At 42.1% G+C, this 22,289-nt stretch overlaps 1 protein-coding gene across 2 annotated transcripts in view; it reads right to left on the bottom strand.

Annotated features, from left to right (window-relative positions):
• NTN4 (netrin 4) overlaps positions 1-20,939 on the bottom strand; it is a 116,084-nt gene extending 95,145 nt beyond the window's left edge. For both annotated transcript variants that reach the window (XM_057743024.1, XM_057743025.1), the window contains exons 1-2: positions 20,364-20,939; positions 16,943-17,472 (exon numbers count right to left, since the gene is read on the bottom strand). In XM_057743024.1, the coding sequence (XP_057599007.1) occupies positions 16,943-17,472; positions 20,364-20,418 (585 nt within the window). In that variant the 5' untranslated portion in view covers positions 20,419-20,939. The remainder of the gene's footprint in view (positions 1-16,942; positions 17,473-20,363) is intronic.
• Between the last annotated feature and the right edge of the window lie 1,350 nt (positions 20,940-22,289).

Genomic DNA, 22,289 nt, shown 5'->3' with positions numbered 1-22,289 from the left:
TTCTTGAAAATTGAGTGAGCTCTGTCAAAAATGGTGTTAGAAAACAGATAGAAAAGAAAATTTTTTTAATCAGAAGAGCACATAAGACCATTTAACCCAAATTTCTCCATGCTGGAAATTCCTCTAGAATACCCATCTGTTCTCTACTAGATCCCACACCCTCATCAGGCAGCATGTTTCATTTTTTTGACGATTCTAATTATCAAAAAGCTCCTCTGTGTTAAGCTAGGATCTGTCCGCTGTAATTTCTAATACTGATCTTGGAGCTACACAAAATAAGTCTATTTTAACTTCAATAAGGAAGTCCTTCAAATATTTAAGGGCAGCCACGAACTTAACTTTCATTCTCTAAGTAAAATATCTACAGTGTCTCATATCACATAGTTTTTAGACTATTTACCACTCTGGCTAGGTAGCAAATGACCTCTGTTTTATTTATATATGTAAGCTACCAATGGCACTATTGTCTCACATTTTCCCCTCTAAGATGTGAAACAAATTCTAACCTCTGCTGCTGAACATTTTTTTCCAGTTCTTTTTCAGTACAAATGCATTTCAAAGGTTTTTCTGTAACCTAAGGAATATTCAGGAATAACCTAAGGATTTTAAAACACCTATAGTATTTTAATACAGCTATTTGGGAAGAAATGGAGTTGATGAATGGAGACAGTGGTATTAAAGTAAAAAAATGAATTCACTATGAGAATATTATTTATGTAGCCTCCTGAGCACTCACCTACAATCATGGTAAAACAGGAAGGCAAGATTGCAGTCCCCGTGTCATTATTTTGGGAGGTGGCGAAGGGAAGGAAGGAGTCACTTCTATGTCTGAATAGAATGTTGTGATATTATCTGCATATTTCCATAGCATCTGTCATTGTATTACTTAGTTCATGAGAAAATAATATTTCTGGTTACATACCAACTAACCTGATAGGCAAACTGGCAGGTAAGGCTGAGGTAACCAAGGGGGGTTGAGGGGAGGCTGCAGCAGTCTAAATATTCAGTAGTTACATATGAACAGAATTGGTTCCCCTCGTCTCCATAAGCCGTTGAAGTGATGAAGGGGACTTGCTGGAAACTGACCAGGAGATGAAAATGGCCTTTGAGGATGAAAGTACCAGGGGCCAGCTCCACAAGTAACATATCCTTTTGGTTACACTTACAGCACCTGTTACACCATCCAGAGGTAGCTAAATGCTTTCTCAAGTGGGCTTTTTCAAAAGGAGAACTAAAAAGAAGCAGAAATAATACATCACTGAACTCCTGGCCCATGAATTTCCACAGTGTGCCTGGTGCATGTTTTGTAAAGTTCTTGGAAAACAGGTGTTTTCCACATGTTCTGGTTACAGTATTTCAAATTGATAATCTTTTGAACATGTTGTAACTCCCTGACTAACTTTAACTGTACTTCAAGAGAGACTTTTTCAAGCATATTGTTTTAAAAAACCATTAATTTTAACAACAAACTTACCATACAAAATCACAAAGAGTATCTATCCTTAGCAAAAGAATAAAGGCAAGTTCAAATAGGGAATCCAGGCCAGGGCCAGGAACTGAACTTTGCTCACTCACTCTGAGTTCACTACAGAGCAAGCTCTTACTAGAATCACTTGGAAATTCCTCCCTGAGTCTGAAATATCAACAAGGTGTAGGTGGATACTTTCTTTTCAGTTTTGATAAGAAGTTTTACTTTAAGCTCATACTTGTGTCTTAACATAACTTTGCCATCTAAAAATATCTTTAAAAACTTAGTTCCTTATCTTGTACTTGACATTCATAATATAGTTTTAAAAGAATTTATAGCGTCACAATAGATATGTAGAACTAAATATGGAGTGAAGAGACATGAATTGTTCTTTGTACATCTGATTTGTTCCTTCTTCTCTAAATCTAACTCCTTCTGGTCTATTTTTGCCTATTTGTGAAGATGACTAGGCTACTGCTTTAATAAAAAGTATATAATTCTTTATATTCACTTTATCTACTATGAAGTGACTAAGACTAATGTGTTCTCTAACTAAATATCTGTCCAAAAGCACTAAGCAAAAATGTAGACCCTTGACGCTCTTGAAAAACATGGACCGTTAACCAGTGTTAGTACAGGATGTCCCTAACTTACAAGTGGTTTGTGTTCTAAAAATTTACTTGTAAGTCAGTTGCCTGGGCTTTAGAATGCATTTTATGTCTATTTTTGTTTACTACTGTGTCCCCAGAGCCTGGGATGGTGCTAGACACATAGTGGGCATCCAAATATTTGCTGATTGACTGGATGAACTGGCCCAAAAGCGCACTTCACTAATAATGTCATTGAACTATATTATTATTAATAATAATTAGCATTGATACAGTACTTAGCCATTTATAAAACACATTTATATGTGCCTTATTTTACCCTTTGTCACACTGATTCAATTTATAAATGAAGAGTCTAAGACCCCCAAATTAAAGAGAGCCATTTAAGATACTTGAGAGGATTGAGTGTGAGATGAGAGAGCTTAAATTCAAGTGGTGACAGTGGAGGTGAGAACCAACTTGGAGAACCTGGTGATGGACCTGATATGGGACTCCAACACCTACACTTATGCTACCACATTGCATCTAGTAATATAAGCTATAGATAAAATAGCATCTATTCATACAAAACAGAGCCTCAGAGAGTAGGGATTCATTTCTTTTTCTCCTGTCACCTGTTTCTTTAGCAGTTAAGTGACTTCCTTATGTTCAGTGGTTAAGAAGGACCCACTCACCTTGCAAGAAATGAGATCTCCCTAAAAATATTACACCAAAATTGAAGGCTCCTGCCTAGCTAGCAGGAAGACTGATGTGAGTAGCTAAGCAGTATCCAACCCAGGACCCCTGCTATTGGAGTAGTTTGGATATAAAGAATTTTCTTAAGTCATTTACTCACTGTACGGCATACTCCATGTATTTAGAGGTGGATGAGACATTAAGGGGTCCTGAGACAAGTCTTCAAATCTGTACACAAATCCTCTCTGTAACATCTCTCACAGAGGCTCATTCAGCCTTTGCAGAAACATTTCATGGGATGAGAAAGTCAAGGGATCTCACTTTGTCTTTTGGATACATCCAGTTTTTTGTTTTTTTTTTTTTTTCTTTAGAAACTTTTATTGAGATACAATTGACATACAATAAACTGCATATATTTAAAGTGTACAATTTGATTTTTTTTTTCTTATTAGTAATGTATATATGGCAATCCCAATCTCCCAGTTCATTCCTCCCCAGCCCCCCACTCTTTTCCCACTTGGTGTCCATATGTTTGTTCTCTACATCTGTGTCTCTATTTCTGCCTTGCAAACTGGTTGATTTGTACCATTTTTCTATATTCCGCATATATGTGTTAATATATGTGTTTTTCTCTTTTTGACTCACTTCACACTGTATGACAGTCTCTAGGTCCATCCATGTCTCTATAAATGTCCCAATTTCGTTCGTTTTTACAGCTGAGGAATATTCCATTGTATATATGTACCACATCTTCTTTAGCCATTCATCTGTTGATGGACATTTAGGTTGCTTCCATGTCCTGGCTATTGTAAATAGTGCTGCAATGAACATTGGAGGTGTATGTGTCCTTTTGAATTATGGGTATATGCCCAGAGTGGGATGGCTGGGTCATATGGTAGTTCTATTTTTAGTTTTTCAAGGAACCTCCATACTGTTCTCCATAGTGGCTGACACATCCAGTTTTTAAGAAAGTCTTTCTTTGGTCAAACTCTCGCTTTCTGAAAGCATCAGAGTCCATTTAATCCCTCTTCAAACATCTGAAGAATGCTAGCAATTCCTGAACATCCATAAATCCTCTCTCATAGGCGAAATATCCCAAGTTAATTGTTCATTATATAATGAGGTTTCTAATTGATCTCACCAGTTCTGCCCAGCTTTCTCTAAATAGGAATATCTTGACCTGAACATAAAATTCTAGCTATGCTTTGATTAGAGAACACAGCAGAAGGACTATTCTCTTTTGTTTGGAGCATTTTTCTTCTACTAACGCAGCCTAAGATTGCATTAGCTTTTTTGGCAGTCATGATGTATTGTTGACTCACATTGAGATTACAGTCAACTGAAACCCTCAGGTCTTTTTCACATGAATGGCTGATAAGTCACACCTCTTTGGTGGTAGTACAGCTGATTTTTGAAAAGAGGAATTTATCACTATTAAGTTTAATCTCATCAGTTTTACTCAATCTTTCACACTGTTCCCCGAGTTGTCTTTCTTAAACAGTTCTGATTATGTTATCCTTACCCAGAAGAACTACTGATTGATCTCCGCTACCCACAGGATCGAGTCCAAAGGACTTAGCACACTAGACCCTGTATAACCAGACCTGAGCCTTCAGGGTTAGCCTCATCTTCCCTCATCCCTCTCTCTTCTCCACTCCCCACCATTCCATACTCTCCAACCATTCTGAGGGTTGACTTTCTTCTTATATTTGCACTTTTCCATGGAATTCCCTTCTCTACCTTTCAAATATTTTTTATACTTTAAAGACAACAATTTAAAAGTCCCAGTCAGACTGTGAACTCCCTGAAGGCAGGAATATAATACAATAAAGTTTAGGTAATAGGAAAGAGACATAGCTTACAAGTTTTATATTTTTAAGTTGTTTTTGTTTGTTTTTCAAAGAAAAGAATGTTTAAACCTCTTTCTTCAAAGCTAGTTTCTCCTCCCAACTCTAGAAATGCAGGTGAGTGGGATTTGGCTTACTTGAAATAGCAGTTCTTAGGGAGAGGGAGTAACAAGCTTGGCAGTTTATCTGAGTGAATCAAATAGCTGCATAGGCTTATCCAGAGGCAATGTCACAAGGCAATTATTTTCCAGAATCACCTTTGCACCCAACACAGCATTGTGAAAAGAAGCCCAGCTGGGAGCAATGCAGAAGCAGAAGCATGAGGCCCTCTTTTCAATCATTTCCAATGATATTGATGAAAAACTAAACAGAATTCCCCAGTTAACCTTTACAGGTACCTTCCACTGTTTTCTAAGAGGTGTTGATAGATTTGCACCTCTCCCTCTAAACTGCAAGCCTTTATGCCAGGCCTTTGCAGATTAGAAATAGAGCCTGTGGTTTGGGTTTGCAAAGGGATGGAAGCTATGAAGTTGTTCTTGTTGAGAGACTGTACTAATCAACTATCTGCCTTAGGATCTGTCATCCTAAATGGCTAACTTAATAGACAATTGGCAAGTCCTCTCTCAAACAGACTGTTTAGTGTGCCTGCACACCAGGTACTCTGCCATAAAAATGCTTTAAATAACAAAAGGTAATAAATAGTTATTGTAGATAATATTAACCATAATAATGCCTCAGGGTTCATATATTTGATAAATAGCTAGTAATCAGGCAACATGTTAGATGCAAGGGTAGTGTTTCTCAAAGTGTGACCTGGACCACCTTAAGGAGCTCACAAAACAATGTGATAAATGCCAGGATAGAGGTGAGCAGGTACTAAGGGTGCACATGTGTGATGCAGAGACCTAGTGCACCTAACCCAGAATTTTGGGAAGAGGTGAAGTTTAAGCAAAGCCCTTAAGGATGAATAGGAATTATCTATCCTTTCATCCATCCATCCAAAAAATATTTGAGTGACAACTTAGCCAAGTGGATAAGAGGTAGGACTCGGGGAGAGGAGCAGAAGAGAGGAGCATCTCAGGAAAAGGAAGCATGTGTGCAAGGGTCAGAGGATGAGAAAGAGCATGGCACTTTGGGGTAATACAGGTAGTTGGGCAGATGGACCTGGAGGCTGGGGTGTAAGAGGCAGTGATGAGGATGAGGCAGCAGACATTCAGAAAGGGCCTAGCATGCCACAGTAAACAACGCAGACTACAGTATGAGGAAACCTGAGAGTCATCGAAGGGTTTTATGCAGAGAAGTGACATTTTGGATTTCACAAAGATCCTTCAGAGTGTGGTATAGAGAATAGATTGGGAAACAAGCAAGACAGAATAGAGAGAACCTTCAGGGGAACATTGCAATAATGCATAGAAATGGTTTGCACCACCATCTGTAGCTGCAGGGATGGAGAGAAGCATACGTACTCAAGAGAGACTCCAGGAGCAGAATGGGACGGGCCCTGGCGAATGACCGAGGCTGGTGAAGGAGAGAAAGGAATCGAGAATGAATCTTAGTTTTTGTCTTGCTGGGCCTTTCTGGGTTAGACAGTGATGCTATTTGTTTAGGTTTTTATTTTCTCAGTGAGGTGAGAGACAAGCCCTTTGGCTGAGAGCAAGCAGTGGGTGTGAGGAGGGGTCTTAGAGAGAGGAGAAGACACATTCAAAGAGTCGCTGCAGAGATGAAAGGGAGCTGAGGAGCAAAGGATTTCCAGGGAAGTTTGAGGGGCAAATTCAGGCTGCAAAACGTAAATTTGTAGAGGCATCTCTCAGCACAATTGTATTATTATTTTTCCCATTAGCGTTCAACTGTTTAGCTGAAGGAGCAAGAAGGTGAACAGTAAAATTGATATAGAATTGGGATGCGATGGACAGACAAGGGGAGCAATGGAGCTGAGAGAACTGATAGAAGATTCTAGAGAGAAAATTATGTCCATTTTTGCAGACAAAAAGATATTTGGGGGCAAGAAAAGAGATAAAAGAAGTGGCCTAATGTGACATAACTAGATTATTAAAGGGAAGAAGTAAAAATTAGAAAGAAAAATGGCCAACGTTAACAAATAGGAATTGATAGATGATCTGGGAAGAAAGGGAGGTAGGGATTTGGGGAGCAGGAGCTGACAATCACCTTTTTGCTTTTGCGAACTACATCTGTTCGCTGCACCCCCAGCCCCAGGAAGGCTCCTCCAGTGGGCCTGTGTTGTGCTGAACTTTGGTGATCATCAGAGAGAGAGCTGCTGTCACAACAGGGTGAGTGCAGTGTCCGCCCCCTTCGGGTGTGCTGGAATGGGCAACGGGGGTTGTTGGAGAGTGAGGTGCCTAGTGCTCCTGAGAGAGCACTGGTTGCCGTGGCCTCCATTTACCTTTGCTTTGTACTTGGAGGGGGGCGTGGAGTCAGAGGGTTATGCACTGGGGCACAGGATATGAGAAAAATGTGGGCATCAATTACAAGAGGAACTAATGGAAAACCTCAAAGACCTCAGAGAGGTCAGGTTGGCTGAAATAAAAAGAAACACGAATTCTTAATGGAGATTAAACAGAATAAGAGAGTGATTAAATTTTCTCTCTTCAGTTTAATTTTAAAACACTGAAACCTTTTTCAGTAGCTGCCGAAGGAGAGTGTTAGCACACATGATGTCATGCAGAAAGCATCTGAGTGTTTTCCATAATTTTTTTGTTTTGTTTTAGGAACTGTGGATTATGAAGTGTGAAGTAACATCGGCAAACATAGCTGATGCCTTGAAAGACTTCTGTTCCTCTGTCAGTTACAGGAAAGTTAGCAAGAGAAGTGAAATATGACATAGAGAGAGGGTTGGTGTTTTGTTTTTGTTTGTTAACAAGACAAACCATCCAGGAAAAGACCTAGTTTCTTAGAAATAAAGTGAGATGTATGCAAAACGCCCAATATAGAAACGGGCACATTCTACCCTGATCTCTAAATGATTGTTTTCTCTTCTCCTCTTTAATAGAACAACTAAACATTAATACAGTAAACGTTAATTAAAACATTAATATTTTTCAAGATTGTGAAAGTGTAAATACTTTTACATAAATGGGATTAACTGCACAGCGCCGTTGCTTTAGATGTTCTCCATCACATTCTGCAAATTCAATTTCACAACACACTAAGCAGAAAAAATCTGTACAAGGCTATATTTTAATTTAATTTCCAATACTGTGATAGCTGAAGGGCATTTTAAACCGACTTTTTTTGGAATCATTCCAAAAAAATTGCTCCTATAGCTCGAATTTTGGGTCAAAAAAGGATTAAAAGTTGGATGAGTCAAGATAAAAATGGAGGGGCTTCCTAGGTGGCGCAGTGGTTGAGAATCTGCCTGCCAATACAGGGGACATGGGTTCGATCCCTGCTCCAGGAAGATCCCACATGCCGTGGAGCAACTAAACCCGTGCGCCACAACTATTGAGCCTGCGCTTTAGAGCCCGTGAGCCACAACTATTGAGCCCATGTGCCGCAACTACTGAAGCCCATGCGCCTAGAGCCCGTGCTCCGCAACAAGAGAAGCCACGGCAATGAGAAGCCCGCACACCACAACGAAGAGTAGCACCCACTCACCACAACTAAAAAATAGAAAGCCCACGCACAGCAAAAAAGACCCAACACAGCCAATAAAATAAATAAATTTATTAAAAAAAAAAAAAAGATAAAATGGAGGGACTTCCTAGGTGGCACAGTGGTTAACAATCCACCTGCCAATATAGGGGACAAGGGTTAGATCCCTGCTCCAGGAAGATCCCACATGCCACAGAGCCACTAAGCCCATGAGCCATAACTACTGAGCCCGTGTGCCTGGAGCCCATGCTCCGCAACAAGAGAAGCCACCAAAATAAGGAGCCCATGCACCACAATGAAGAGTAGCCTCTGCTCACCACAACTAGAGAAAGCCCGTGTGCAGCAACAAAGACCCAACCCAGCCAGTAAATTAATTAATTAATTAATTAATTAATTAAAAGATAAAATGGAATGCGAGGCCCTTAAAATCTGAAAGCCCTAAGATCAACTTTTCTCTTTCAGCATGGTATCTTCAAAGGTATCTTTTTCCTTCAATACTCTTCCCTCTCCCTTTTGTAACATCATTCATTATCTGATTAGTCCCTCCCTTCTCCCTAGTTGTTTTGGTTTGTTTTCTGCAAACCTAAAGCTGCAACTCTCGTGCCTTCCTTCTCACTTTTCATTTTGGAATTTGTACCTGCTGTATTGCCTGTGGCAAGTCAATGTTATTCGAATTCATGTTGTTGCTTATTTACACAACCATTGGACCTGCAGATTGGTAAGACTGGTTCTTGTATAAGCCTGGGCCTTTGCAAGTGTGTTTGGTAATGGCAGCATCAGTGGACTAACTTTGATCCTCCCCTGGGCTCAGTTCTTGCACTTTCCTCTTTTCTATCCACACCCACTCCCTTGATGATCTCATCCAGTTTCGTGGCTTTAAATATCATCTCTGTACTGATGACTCCCAAATTTATATATTTAGTCCAGACCTCTCCTTTGAACTTTAAACTCACAGATCCAACTGCCTACTCAGTATTTCCACTTGGATGTCTCACAGGCAACTCATACCTGACGTGTCCACATATGCGCTCCTGGCATTCCTCTCCAAATCTGCTCCCTCTAGAGTCTCCTCCACCTCAGTAATTGGCTATCCCATTCTTCCAGGTGCTCAGGCTAAAAACATCCTTACTTCTCTCCTTCTCTCGCACCCTGCATCCAACCTGTCAGCAGATGCTGTTGGCTTTATCCATAAAATTGATCCAGAACTCAACCACTTTTCACCATTTCCACTGCTACCTTCTGTCCATGCACCATCAGATCTAGCTTGAATTATTGCAACAGCATTCTAGCTGGTCTCCCTGCTTCCCCTCTTTGGTATTTCCTTGGCCCACAAACCAGAGAAATCCTGTTAAAAATAAATTGACCAGGGCTTCCCTGGTGGTGCAGTTGTTAAGAATCTGCCTGCCAATGGGGGGGACACAGGTTCGATCCCTGGGCCAGGAAGATTCCACATGCCGCAGAGCAACTAAGCCCTCGTGCCACAACTACTGAGCCTGTGCTCTAGAGCCTGTGAGCCACAACTACTGAAGCCCACGTGGCTATAGCCCGTGCTCGCAACAAGAGAAGCCACCGCAATGAGAAACTGGTGCACCGCAACGAAGAGTAGCCCTTGCTGTCCACAATTAGAGAAAGCCCACGCTCAGCAACGAAGATCCAACCCAGTCAAAAATAAAAATAAATAAATAAATAATAAAATAAATCTTTAATAAATAAATAAATAAATAAATAAATTGACCATATCACCCCTCTGCTTAAACCTCCAATGGTTTCCAATATCATTCAGAGTAAAACTCAATGACTCTATAATAACTTATTGTCCAAACTGGGACCTCTTTGAGAGTGAAAGGGGATGCTATGAATAATTAACAGGCTTTAAGTGATCTAGGTGTAAATTTGGGCCATTCTGGGCACCTACTTATGAGGCTCTACATAATCTCCCACACCTCCCCATTATCTCTCTGACCTCTGACCTCTCCTGTTACACTACACCTCAGCCCCTGTGCTTCAGCACCAGCCTCCTCACTGTCCTGACGCAGGAGGCAGACTTCCTCATGGCCTCTGCTTTTCCCCTAGACATGCCCATGACTCATTTCTGCTTCCCTTCAGGTCCTTGTTCAGAAGTCCCAGTGAGGCTTTCCCTGTCTAAACATTTAAAACCCCCTTCCTACTTCCTAACCCCCTTACTTGCTTTATTTTTTTAATTTACATGTATTACTATCTAACATTCCATATATTTTTACTTATGTAATTTGTTTAACACCTTACATTTAGAATGTAATCTCAAGGGCAGGAATTTTTAACTTTTTGCTCCATATCCCCAACTCCTAAAGTAGTTGACATATAGGAGAAAAACTATATAAATATTTGTAAGAAGAATGAACAAATCATGAGTAGTTTGAAGGATACTTAGGAGTTGTGTAACATCCAACACAATTAGTAAATAGTATTATCATTTTACAATTATTTTCATATAATTCAATTCAGCACCAGCCTCCTCACTGTCCTGGAGTATTGTCCAAATATACTTTGGACATTTATGCTTTGTGGGGAATCTGTGCTAGGTGTGGAAGTTGAGGGGTCTGGGAGCCACAGAGCAAATGCAATGAAAGAAGAGACAAAGTTCCTCAAGAAGTGAACACTGCAGGAGTAGAAGAGATGGGGGCATGATATTACAGTTACATGTGAGTGACACGGAGTGCATGCGAATGCAGAGGAGAGAGTGATTACATTCAATGACTTTTCAGACACTCCTGATTACTGATCAGCAGTAATAACTTCCCTGTTCTCTGGCATGATTCATTTTCCTCATCTTTCAGAACCCCCAACCCCTAATATTCCCATCCTGGTTTGTGTGTTCCATTCCTTGGTAGGAAGCTACCCTGTATGCCCAGATATACCTGACCTCTAGGTGTCTGTTTCTCATTGTCTGGCCTTACTTTTTCAACATGAATCATCAGTTATTAACGTGGCATTTTGCAATCTGATCTCTCAAAGTTTCCAAAATATTACAACCAAATACTGGCAAAGATAAACCATCAAATAGAACGAACACCAAGCAGATGCGAAACAGATTTTTTTTAATAACTAGAAAGAAGGTATCTGGGGAGGTAAATCTACCCATTGAAATCAATAAATCAAAGTTTATTGATTTAATCTCTGGGTTCTAATTTTTAATGTAGATTTGAATAATTTTGATAACCATCCTGTGGGTTTGCCTTAAACTAAAGGTTTTTTTTTTTTTTCTTAATGTGCTGTTATAAGTCTCTAGCCCCAGCCCTACAGGAAGGGAGTTGCCCCAGGGTGTGGATAATCGAAACACTCTAAACAAACATATACAACATTTTATTTTCAAAAAAGCTCAACAAAACTAGAGCTGAGAATATGCTTCAAAGCATAACATTAATAATAACTTAGAAAAATTACTTAAAGCAGTTACCAACTAGATAAAAAGTATTTCTCTTTCCCCCCAAAAACAAACCAATCAAATAAAAAGTATGCTAAATGGTACTGAAGAACTATAATACTTATTCCCATAGAGTTTAATTTAAATGATCCTGGGTAACATTAAGTGGAAAGAGTCTTTCTTTGTTATTTTTCTGTCAAATGTAAAAAAAAAATTAAATTTATTATGCAAAGTTCACATACCCATATTACAAACTGTCAATTAAACTGTAAGTTTTACGGTTTAATAATTACCAGAGCAATTTAGTTTTAGTTTTGTTTTGTTTTTAATTTTGGAGTTATAATAAAACCTAATCATATAAATCATTTTAAGGCAAGCTAATCATCCCAGCTCTGGCATATGTTAGCTCATTACTTACTCTGACCAAGTTACTCTGACTCACTGTCTCAAGTACTTTGTCTGTAAAATGGGGTCGATACTGGTACCCAATGAACAGGGTTCTTGTGAAAATAAGGGATGCAGAGACCTCTACAGAATGCCTGGTGTATGGGAAAAGGGAAAGCTTCAGTAGATAAGAACTACCAGCCTGACTCACGACTGATGCTGCTGAAAAAACAGGCACAAGCACATTTCAGTGATTGAAGGGAACAAGTAGCTAGCCAAAGAGCAGTGTTCAGAAAGCATTCCTACTCATGTATTACTCTGTTTTATCTTTTCAGTTCAAAAATTCTAATTATTGCTTAGCACATTATACATGTAAATACCTATAAAAACCTGATTAATTTATCATTTTCTGCACATCCATGCCATACTGACTTTCTCACAAGGTATTGAAATGTAATCCTTTTCAATGGCCTAAAGAGACAAACAAACACTCAGACCTTGAAAGGCATATTCCTTACAAGACATACTTGGGAATTAATCATGCACTATCTCATATTATTTAATAAATCAGTCCATAAATTATCACGTTTAATCTCTAACCCACTAGACGGTAAGGACTGCGAAGGAAAGGAATGTATGTAGTTTTTGTATCCTTCACACTACACGGCTTGGTACAAAGGAATTTCAAACTAGTATAGTGGAAATATCATTGGGCTAGAAGTCAGGAAATAGGAATTTCAGCTGAGTAATTGCAGACTAGTCACTTAACTCTCTTCAGGCTTCGGATTACTCATCAGTCATGTGCTTTTCCATCAATGACATTCAGATTCCTTTTCAAATGCTCTCATTCTAAGAAACACTAGCAAGGGGCATTTTTACCAATGGCAGTCATTTTAGTACACAACTTCATTTTTCCATATCAACAGATTGAAAGAAATGGGACCCTTAATCACAGATTTTGCTCACTCATGAAAACTTACCAGGAACTCAGAGTTCTTGTCACTGTCTATTCCGTCAAACACAAATCCTTCAGTCTGTTTTAAAAACAGCAAGCCCTCTGCCACCAGCATTCCCCATCCCCTACCCTGTTTTATTTTCTCCTTAGTACTTATCACACTCTGGCACACTGTATGTTTTACTTAGTTACTTGTTTTCTATCTCCCCCTTGCCCAGCCCCATTCCCAGTACCATGCCAAGCACCAGGCCTTTCTGTGCCTTTTTTTTTTTTTTAAATGGAGGTATATTTGAAAATTAAGAATTGTGTGTATTTAAGTATACAATTTGATGATTTGATATACATATTGTGAAATAATCACCACATTCAAGCTAAGGAACATTTCCGTCACCTCAGATAGTCACCACTTTTCAGTGTGTGTGTTGAGAACACTCAAGATCCACCCTCCTAGCAAATTTCAAGTACACAATAAAGTACTGTTAACTATGGTTATACTGTGGTACGTTAGATCTCCAGAACTTGTTCATCTTGCATAACTGAAGCTTTGTACCCCTTGAACAACATCTCCCCCGTCTGTGCCTTTTACCAGGATTTTAGAAGCACTTAATATCTCCACCCCAACATTTCCCAAGCTGTGCTCTGAGGATCTCTAGCGTTCTGAAAGATAGTAATCGGAGTTCTGCAAAAAGAGGGTTGCATGGGCAAATAAGTTGGGGAATGTCCCATACTACACTTCCCACTCGGAGATACAGGACACATGATGAGAATATTGACGTATTTATAAATGCCTAATTTTGTTAAACCCAGTCAGTGTTTCCCAACCTAGTTTGGCCCTGGGACTTTTTATTCCCAGCACACCACTGATGTCTCAGAGGACATTCCTGCTCAGGACAAAGCTGTTTGGCACAGTCTTTTTTACCTTCGTGTCACACCCAAATGAATAGCAAATGTGAGGGCGAGTGAGGAGAAAGGCACGTATCTCTTTGCTAGCAATTCTTCGCGGTCAATAATGGAGAGAAGACATGGTTTTATGAAACAAATACTATGCTTAAAGTCAGAAGACTAGTGAGTTAGTCCTAGCTCTGTCACATAACTAACTGTATGTTGCTGGGTGACTAATCCTTACCTGTGAGCCTCAGTCTCCTCTCCTGTAAAGGAGACACATTTTAGGAGAACTATAGCCATTCTTTGAAACTGCTGACCAGTTTAGAATGTTTCTGTGTAGTGGATTTAAAAAGTATCCTTCTGGGTAGACTTTTTGGGCCTATATTTTTAAAGTCCTCTCTCAGATGACTGGTGCCTTCTACTCTGAAGATGGATGTATCTGATTTCTTAGACGTGAAACTACAGGACTCTCTAAGGCCCTAAAAGCCCAAAGAAATATTTTAGAATGAACAGTGGAAACAAAAATTAAGTCTGGGATATATTTACGTTAGCCTGAGTAGTAGGATAATACCTAGAGTAGGCCTGAGAAGTCTTACATAGAATGGAGAAAGATACAGGTCTATAGTATTATAAATGAGGAGTAAATGAAATTTGAGACTACTTATATGATGCTAGGTTAATTGGCTTATTTTTTTGATCACTCAGTTTTCAAAGATAGTGATTGATGACACAGAGTTGTACTGCAAAATTAATTTGTAGCTCAGCACTAATTTATATTCCAAAGTAACATAGGAGAAGTAGATAATAATCATTTCCAGGGAGGCTTCCTCTGGTCCTTATCTTTGAGGAAGACTTTCTACTCTCTAACTCAGGAGGGAAAGGTTCGTTCCCAAACCTGTCTCTGAAGGGAAGAAATTCTATGATGGTTTAATGTACACTTGCAAATAATGCTCTAGAGAGAACTAGGTGGCACTTGATGCTTTTCTTGCCGTTGAAATATGTCTGCTGAAGTAACAACTACAATAAAAAATTTTTTAACTGGATATAAAAGGTGATTACACATTGAAAGATCTATCTAACATAAATTTTAGTCTCTATCTGCTTGAAATTTGATATACGCATTGATGACAATAAGTAGTTTGGCTTTAAAGAAGACAAGATTTTGCTCTGCTATAGGTTGAATAAATGTTATTTTAGTCATCTCTAAGTAATTGCTGGGCCACTGTAATACATTCAGTATGATATTTGCTAAGCAAGCATGCCTGCCATCTGGTTACTGAAACTCTATTTCTGCTACTTCATAGATACACATGGCCCAGTAGCACTGAGATGTAGGGAACTGATATGAGCCTGTGGAGTGATTCCAAAGCAATTTGAGAGTTCAAGCCATTCATTTGTTTGCAACACAAAGTGTTCTCCACAGAAGAAAACAATGAGTCTAGCTTATCTGTCTTTTTCCTGTCCCGGTATCTTTAAAATGTCCATCATGACAGGGTGCATTCAGGTTTACAATATTAAGCCAACTTTAGGGAAGGATGGAAAGAAGAATAAGAATGGAAAATAGTCTATGTGCTGCTTGCGCCACATCCTACTTGGTTCTGGTGCAGCAGACTGGCACTGGTGCAGACTGTTCCTGGTCTGCAGAGTATACACGGAAGAAGTAGCTGGATAATATGGCAAAAGTCCATATGTGTCTATGGCAGTAGGGGGAAGAAGTACTCAAACCAATCTTTCCATCAAGTCCCTGGCAAGCACCTCTGTCCCCCAAACCAAAGACTGAATTAGGAGCACTAAGTACAGTGCCTGACACATAGTAGGGACTTAATGAATGTTTACTGAATATAGTCATCTGGAAAGTCTGTGAATAGTTATAGAAATGACTGCTAGAAGAATGAGTATCTTAGTCTCTGTAGCCATTATAATGCATGCATTGGAGATATGCTTAACACTTGGTCCAGCCTTTCTCAACTTTGACACTATTGACATTTTGAGCTAACAATTCTTTTTTGGGAACTGGAGTGGGAAGGGTGCTGTCTTGCACACTGTAGGAGGCTTAAGTGGCCTCCTTGGCCTCCATCCACTAGATGCCACAGTGTCCCCCCACCCCACCCCACCCCCAGCAAAAATGTCTCCAGACATTGACGGATATCCCTTGGGGGGGGGGTGGTAATAAAATCACCCCTAGTTGAGAACCACTTATCTATTCTGTGTGTTTGTGTCATGTATTAGAATTAGAAATACTGTATTCTCTTCTTTTTTTCTGCACTGATATTTCTTGATCTACACGTTGAAGGTATTTTATTCTCTGAATCTGCTTTTACCCAATTGTCTCTCAACTCCATGTTTTCATATGTCTCAGTGGGGGACGGCTTTCTAGGTACATCCATATAAGTTTAAAAAACCTTTCCCCCTTACAGGAGGGGGAAATATGAAACAAAGAGTAAACATTCCATACAGAAATTGAACTAGTAACTCAGGAGGCTGTTTTACAGAATGATATTGAGATGGTCTTGCACCCAGGATAGACCCAGGACCCTGGGCTGCAACTGATGTGCATGTGTGTCCAAAAAGAATTTCTGCATCTTAAGAGAAACTACCTTCATTTGTTTGGTAATCTTAACAATAAAACTCCTCTGTTATAGAAAAGTATCATTCTCACAAACATATTATTTTTCTCCCTTGGCTTTGTTTTTACTTACTTCCTATTTATGTTAACAGTTTCAGGAAGATACTAGCATGGGCTCCAGGAACAGGTTGTCTCCATAACTCTTGCCCCGTCATAAGTATAGTAAGAAGCCCCACTAACTGAAGAAGTCAGTAGCCTCTTAAACCTCTAAAGTAAAATGATCATGTTGCATATCTACTCTTTCTTAAAATGAAAAAATTAAAATCTTAGAATTGTGACTTAAACCTAGCCAGTGGGCAACCTGCTTGAGAATGACTACACATCCATGTCTAAGGGTGAGAAATAATTTATGACAAATAAAGCTTATGAGAAATTCTAATTTCATTCATGTTGCTACAAGTAATCTTCATGCTTTAAAAAAATGTGGGCTGGTAACATTTTTCTACCTTACTTACAGTGTAGAGTTAAATGTGTGCCCTTACCTCTCCTCCAGTGCACGGAAAAGGATCGGAGTATCTAGAAGTGCAAATAGCTCCCTTCTTGACAACATCATCTTCCAGGCCAAATGCAGCTGAGCAGTTAGTTGCAAAGTACTTGTAAGGCTTCCACGTCTTCCCAAAGTCCTGGGACCGGTCCAGCACCATGGCTGCCGGCCTGGGGGACTTGAACACCATAATTAGATGAGTGAAGTAGAATTCAGCTTCCAGGTCTAACTGGATCTTTTCTCTGTGTACATCTTCAGCAGACTGCCACCACGTGCGAGGAAACCTGAAGGACGAGTCTGCCATGGCAGCTGGCAGGTGAGCCAGGTGAGGCTGGGCAGCATTGCATTTGTCACATTTGGGCTGCTGACAAGTCAGATCAGTGTTCTCACTATAGAAGCAGTACAGTTCAGTGGCGTTCTGACCACAGGTGGTGTCTGCCCAGAGTTTTCTCCCTAAAGCCAAATTTCCCATCCGAGGGTTACAGGCTTTTTCACAGCGGGAACTCACTCCAGCCACTCCGCTCAGTCCTAGAGATAGGAAGGCATATGTTATTCAAGACAAACCCATTTGGAAAGCTCTTCTGTCTACCTCGTCCATCTTTAACAGTCAGGTTATCCCCATATTGCCCAAGGCTTTCAGTTAAGAGGAAATTCTACCAAATTTGAGCATGAGTACTGTTCTGCATTTATACTATTTGCATATGCAAGTGTGTGAATGTGCGCATGTGTGTGTGTGTATCTGCATGTGCGTTTCATGTTCAGATGTAAAATTCATATAAAAGAAAATAAAATCACCGGGTAAAAGACGAGAGGAAGGAAAGTGGAAACATTGGGGTAAAGATAATGGGCCTAAACATTTTCAAATACGTTGCTTTCTAAATAGTCTCTATTTTTGAAATACACTCAATTGTTTTTGAAGTCATGACATAATACCAAAGACCAATAATGTTTTTAGCATCAGTCAATTTAGTCTTTCAAATATAACTTCAGTCCTTAGCATTATCTAATGTGTTTATGAGAATGCATTAAGGAGGAACTGTAGAGTTCTACTATATTTTTAAGACAAAAACATGAAGGGACAAACTCCCTTGGAAAATCAATATGAGACACTTAATCAGTGTACAATGGGATCTCATTTAGAGAGACAAAGCTAGAGACTACTGGAGCTCAGATGTGCAAGATCTATTTTTAATATTAGGTAAATGTACCTAAGAAAAAACTCTCTAAACCTCCAAATGACACAAAAGCTTTGACATGCTCTCTGCCTCTTGAATGCTTCTACCTATGACAGCTTATATAGTAGTTACCTGTTTGTTTAACAGGAGAATGTTTACAGTGTGGCAGCCACTAACAGCACCTTTAAACATTATCTGTGAACTAAAACACCTTCTTAAAGAAACATGCGCTTCCACCCAAACAAAGGTCCAACAGACTTTGTTTCAAAATTACTTAAAATGACAAACATTATCCACCTATTAATGTCCTGGCTACATAATATAATCCTTTAATTTGAGCTTGTCATTTTAATTATGAATACCTTAAGCAAAATTATCTATTTTAAAAGTTAAAACAGAGAGGGAAAGAAGGAAAAGGAAGTCAACCCCCAAATTCCGGCTAATTGAACGTTTCTGCTTCTTAGGAAGGAGCATCTCTGAATTGTTATCAGTGTACTGTTGGAGAAGCCAAATGACAGCTTAGACCAAAAGAGACATTTCACACACTCACTGACTATCACAGTCTCTACATAGTCTTTGCAACCAAAAGAAAGGGCTTTCTTCGGCAGGTTTTTAAAATGTCACATTCAAGTGTGCATTATGCCCGGACTCCGCCACCTTTCTGATTAGCTGGGGCAACAGTTGCTTGTGGCCAGGATCACCCAAACACACAGTGTGCTATGACTCACCTGTAAAGCATTTCAGGGAAAATCATATACTGCCCGTACAAGTATTTTTAACTTGAAACACTTGCCTTGTGATATTTATTTACAACCTCTTGATTGCTTGCATGTTTTTGCCATAACATGGTTTGAAAAGGGAAAATTTTATTAAAGTTCGCTTTGTGGTTGGGGGTGCACACATAAGTGCATGCAGGGGTTCATAAGTAGCAAGAATTAAAGTAAAACCTTAGACTTTTAACGGCTCCTTGGGAAAAGTACTGAATAATTTTAAATGCACGCCGCTCCAAACTAAGAAGAAATCCAGAAAAGACTGGAGGCTGATAAGTGACTGGTGGATACAATACTTAGAGATCCCTAAAGAAGTGGCCTTTCAAGTAGAGCAAGGATGCTCCTAGGAGTCCGACTTGTTTGGGAGGCAGAGTCTAAAGCCGGGCTTTTACTTCATGCTGGCTTCCCTGGGGGCAGAGTGGATGAAACCGAAGGGAAGGGAGAAGTGTGCCAGTGCTCTCTCTCCACCAGTCCGCCCCTCTAGCCCACACTCCCCTTTCTGGAGCAAGAGAAATCCGTTTGAGAAACCAAGTGGCCAAGAGTCCCTCTCTTTCACCTCTTACTCCCTGAACTGCACTTACCCCTAATTGGAAACCTGGTGACCTGCAAGAGGAGGGAGAAGAGCAGAAGGGGTTCCCGAATTTATTAAAGGCAACCTAGGAATGGGTGGTCAAGGGCAGCCCAAAGTAGCCGGGGTGGGAGTGGAAAGGAGAGAGCATCTGACGACGCCTCTGCCGGTCGTCCAGTTACCGAGACAGGAAGCAGACCCGCCTCCGACCTCCCGCAGAGCCTCGGCCAGGGTACCAATTCCCCAAGGGCGGCAAGACAGCTCCGTGCAACCCAGGGTGATCACCACCTATCGTCCCAGCCCGGGCTCTCATTGAGTTCTAGCCACTGCCCCGGTGAGAGGGCCCTCACCCCGCCCCAGGTGTCCCTACCTGGCTCCCTAGTACCCAGCATGAGGTCGGGGACGACGGCGATCGCTCTCAACAAGAGAGCGGCCCCGGCCCACGCGCGCCCAGGGTCGCTGGTCCACCCCTCCCCATCATTCCTCAGGCCATGTAGTGCCGGGGGATGGCGAGCTTGGTCCTTTGTTCCCTCACAAAGTGGAAAGGCAGTTTTTTTTACTAGTCCAAACCGAGAAAGAAACCAAGGTCGCGCTATCTCTGGCAGGGCGCACCCAGGATATCGGGTTATCCAAGGGCATGTGTATCGCAGTTGCGGAAAAAAAAAAAGAAAAGAAAAGAAAAGAAAAAAGAAAGAAGAAAGAAAGAAAGAAGAAGAAGAAGAAAAATCAATAGTGTTTTAAACTGCGGAGACCCCGGGGAAGGAGGTGGAACATGGCCACTCATTTCATCCTTGGGAGCTGAGCTCGGCGCTCTCCGCCTGCACTGCCCTGCACCCCCGAGTCCCGAGGTGGGGAACACAAGGAGCGAAGGAAAGGGGGTGGGGGCCCGGTCGCGTCACCACCCACCTGCGGCCACCGCGGAGCAGCCCCAGAGCAGCAGCAGCCGCGCGCAGCTCCCCATGGCCGGGAGGAGCCGGGAGGACCCGGGCCGGGCCGGTGCGGGAGGGAGTCCAGCCCTCGCGGCTGTGGGATGAAACGCCAGCAGTCCTCGGGAGGAACCGGGGCTCTTTATTTCTTCCTCCTCCTGGGGCGCCAGGCTCGGTCAGTGGGCGCCGGCGGCAGGGAGCCGCGGGCTGGGGCCGCGCCGGGCGGTGGGGTGACCCTCGCGCACCGGCCTGGAGGGGCCCGGGCACCTCGTGGGCGGCGGGAGCCCGGGGACCATAGCCCGCCTGGCCGCGCTGCCCCGCGGAGCGGTCCTGCGGGCTCCTCCGCCGCTAGCCCGGGGCCCGGCGCCCGCAGCAGCCGCTGAACTTTGCGAGACCTTTCACTTCCCGGCCGCCGCCACCGCCTCCTGGGCGTCCTCCTCCGCTTTTACCACCTCCTCTCGCTGCTGCGTCTCGGCCCCGTCCTTCTCCATGGGCAGTTCCACGGGATGCATTTTTATTCCACCGACGCCGCGGCGCTCCGGTGCCAGCCCTCCTCCTCTCGCACCTCCACCCCTTCCTCCCGCCCGCCCCCCGCGCTCGCTTGACAGCCCCGGCGCTGCAGCCTGCGCGGTCGGGTCGCCGCCGCCGCCGCCGCCGCCCAGGGAGGGATCCCTTCGCCTGACCGGCCGCCCCCGCTGCCAGGCTGCCAGCTCCACCCGCCCGCCTCAGCCCCCGCGCGCGCCCGTCACCTCGGCCCCCAGCTTCCCTCGTGCCCCTCCCGGCTCTTGCCCTGCATCTCCCTGCGTGACCCCCCTGGTGCCCTCCAGCACCCAGAGGCCTCCTCTGGAAGCAGTCTCCCACCTTCTCCCGGAACATTCCAGAGAGCAGTTGACTCCCTCTTGATCAGGTCAGGGCATGCCAAGGGGCTTAAAAAACCGCGAAACAGGCTAGCGCCTACTTCCCACATCCCCCAGCAAAAACAAGCCCTCCCTCATCTCCCGCCACCCCTTCTCCCAGTCTCACGACCCAGGGATGGAACCCCTCACCCAGCCCCGGGGTCAAGGGCAAGGGAGAGCTCATTAACTGCTAAGTGGCATTCGCCGCTTCTCTGCTGATTTTCGGGGGTGGGGGAGGGCATCTTGGCCAAACAAGCGATGCTTACGTTATCCGAGGTGTATTCGTTTTGACGTAAAAGGTGTTCCCCAATTCAAACTCAAGGTGCTAAAAGAAAAGGGTCACAGGATAAGCTGTTGCCCAGTTTAAGAACATCTTTGTCTAGGGCCAGGGGCACGAGAAAGAGAACCTCCTTGGTCCTTCCAAGCACTCTCACTCCGGTTGTGCTGCGAAACAATAATGTTGTGAAATAACATATAGGGAACAGTTTGGCAGCAACCACCAGCAGCTAACTGTGGATAGGACTGCTCAGGGCTGCTGCTTATGGAAGACGATTACAAAGCACTTGAGTCTGGGGCTTTCGCAAGTTCTATGAAAATATAATTCTATGTACACATCCAGGGAAATTGGCAAAAGTTAAGCAGAAAGCAATTTTTTATTGCAGTGTTCATTTTGTGCCTTTAAATGTTTTCCAGAAAATAAACTGCTTTACAGATACCATTCAGTGGTGTGTGTTACTGAGGACAATTCAGAGCTTCGGAGTGTGTGTAGATATTCTTTATGACTCAGATGGGGATAAATGAGTAGTTTATATCTCCCAGGAGGGACTGGGGCAAGGTCAGCATCATCCACTTGGGAAACATTAAAATTATTCTGGCCAACACTGGGAAGTGGCAAAAGGTGTGGAGCAGCAATTTATGTACGACTTTAGAAAGTAAACCTTTTAAATGTTCAAATATTGGCAATGTTGGGACTTTCTCCATATCTTACAGACATGCTTCCAGGGAAGTCA

This window comes from Hippopotamus amphibius, chromosome 7 (assembly GCF_030028045.1).
Source record: "Hippopotamus amphibius kiboko isolate mHipAmp2 chromosome 7, mHipAmp2.hap2, whole genome shotgun sequence".
Taxonomy (NCBI): Eukaryota; Metazoa; Chordata; class Mammalia; order Artiodactyla; family Hippopotamidae; genus Hippopotamus; species Hippopotamus amphibius.
Note: the sequence above shows the minus strand (reverse complement) of the source record. Positions and strands in the feature narration are given on the sequence as shown.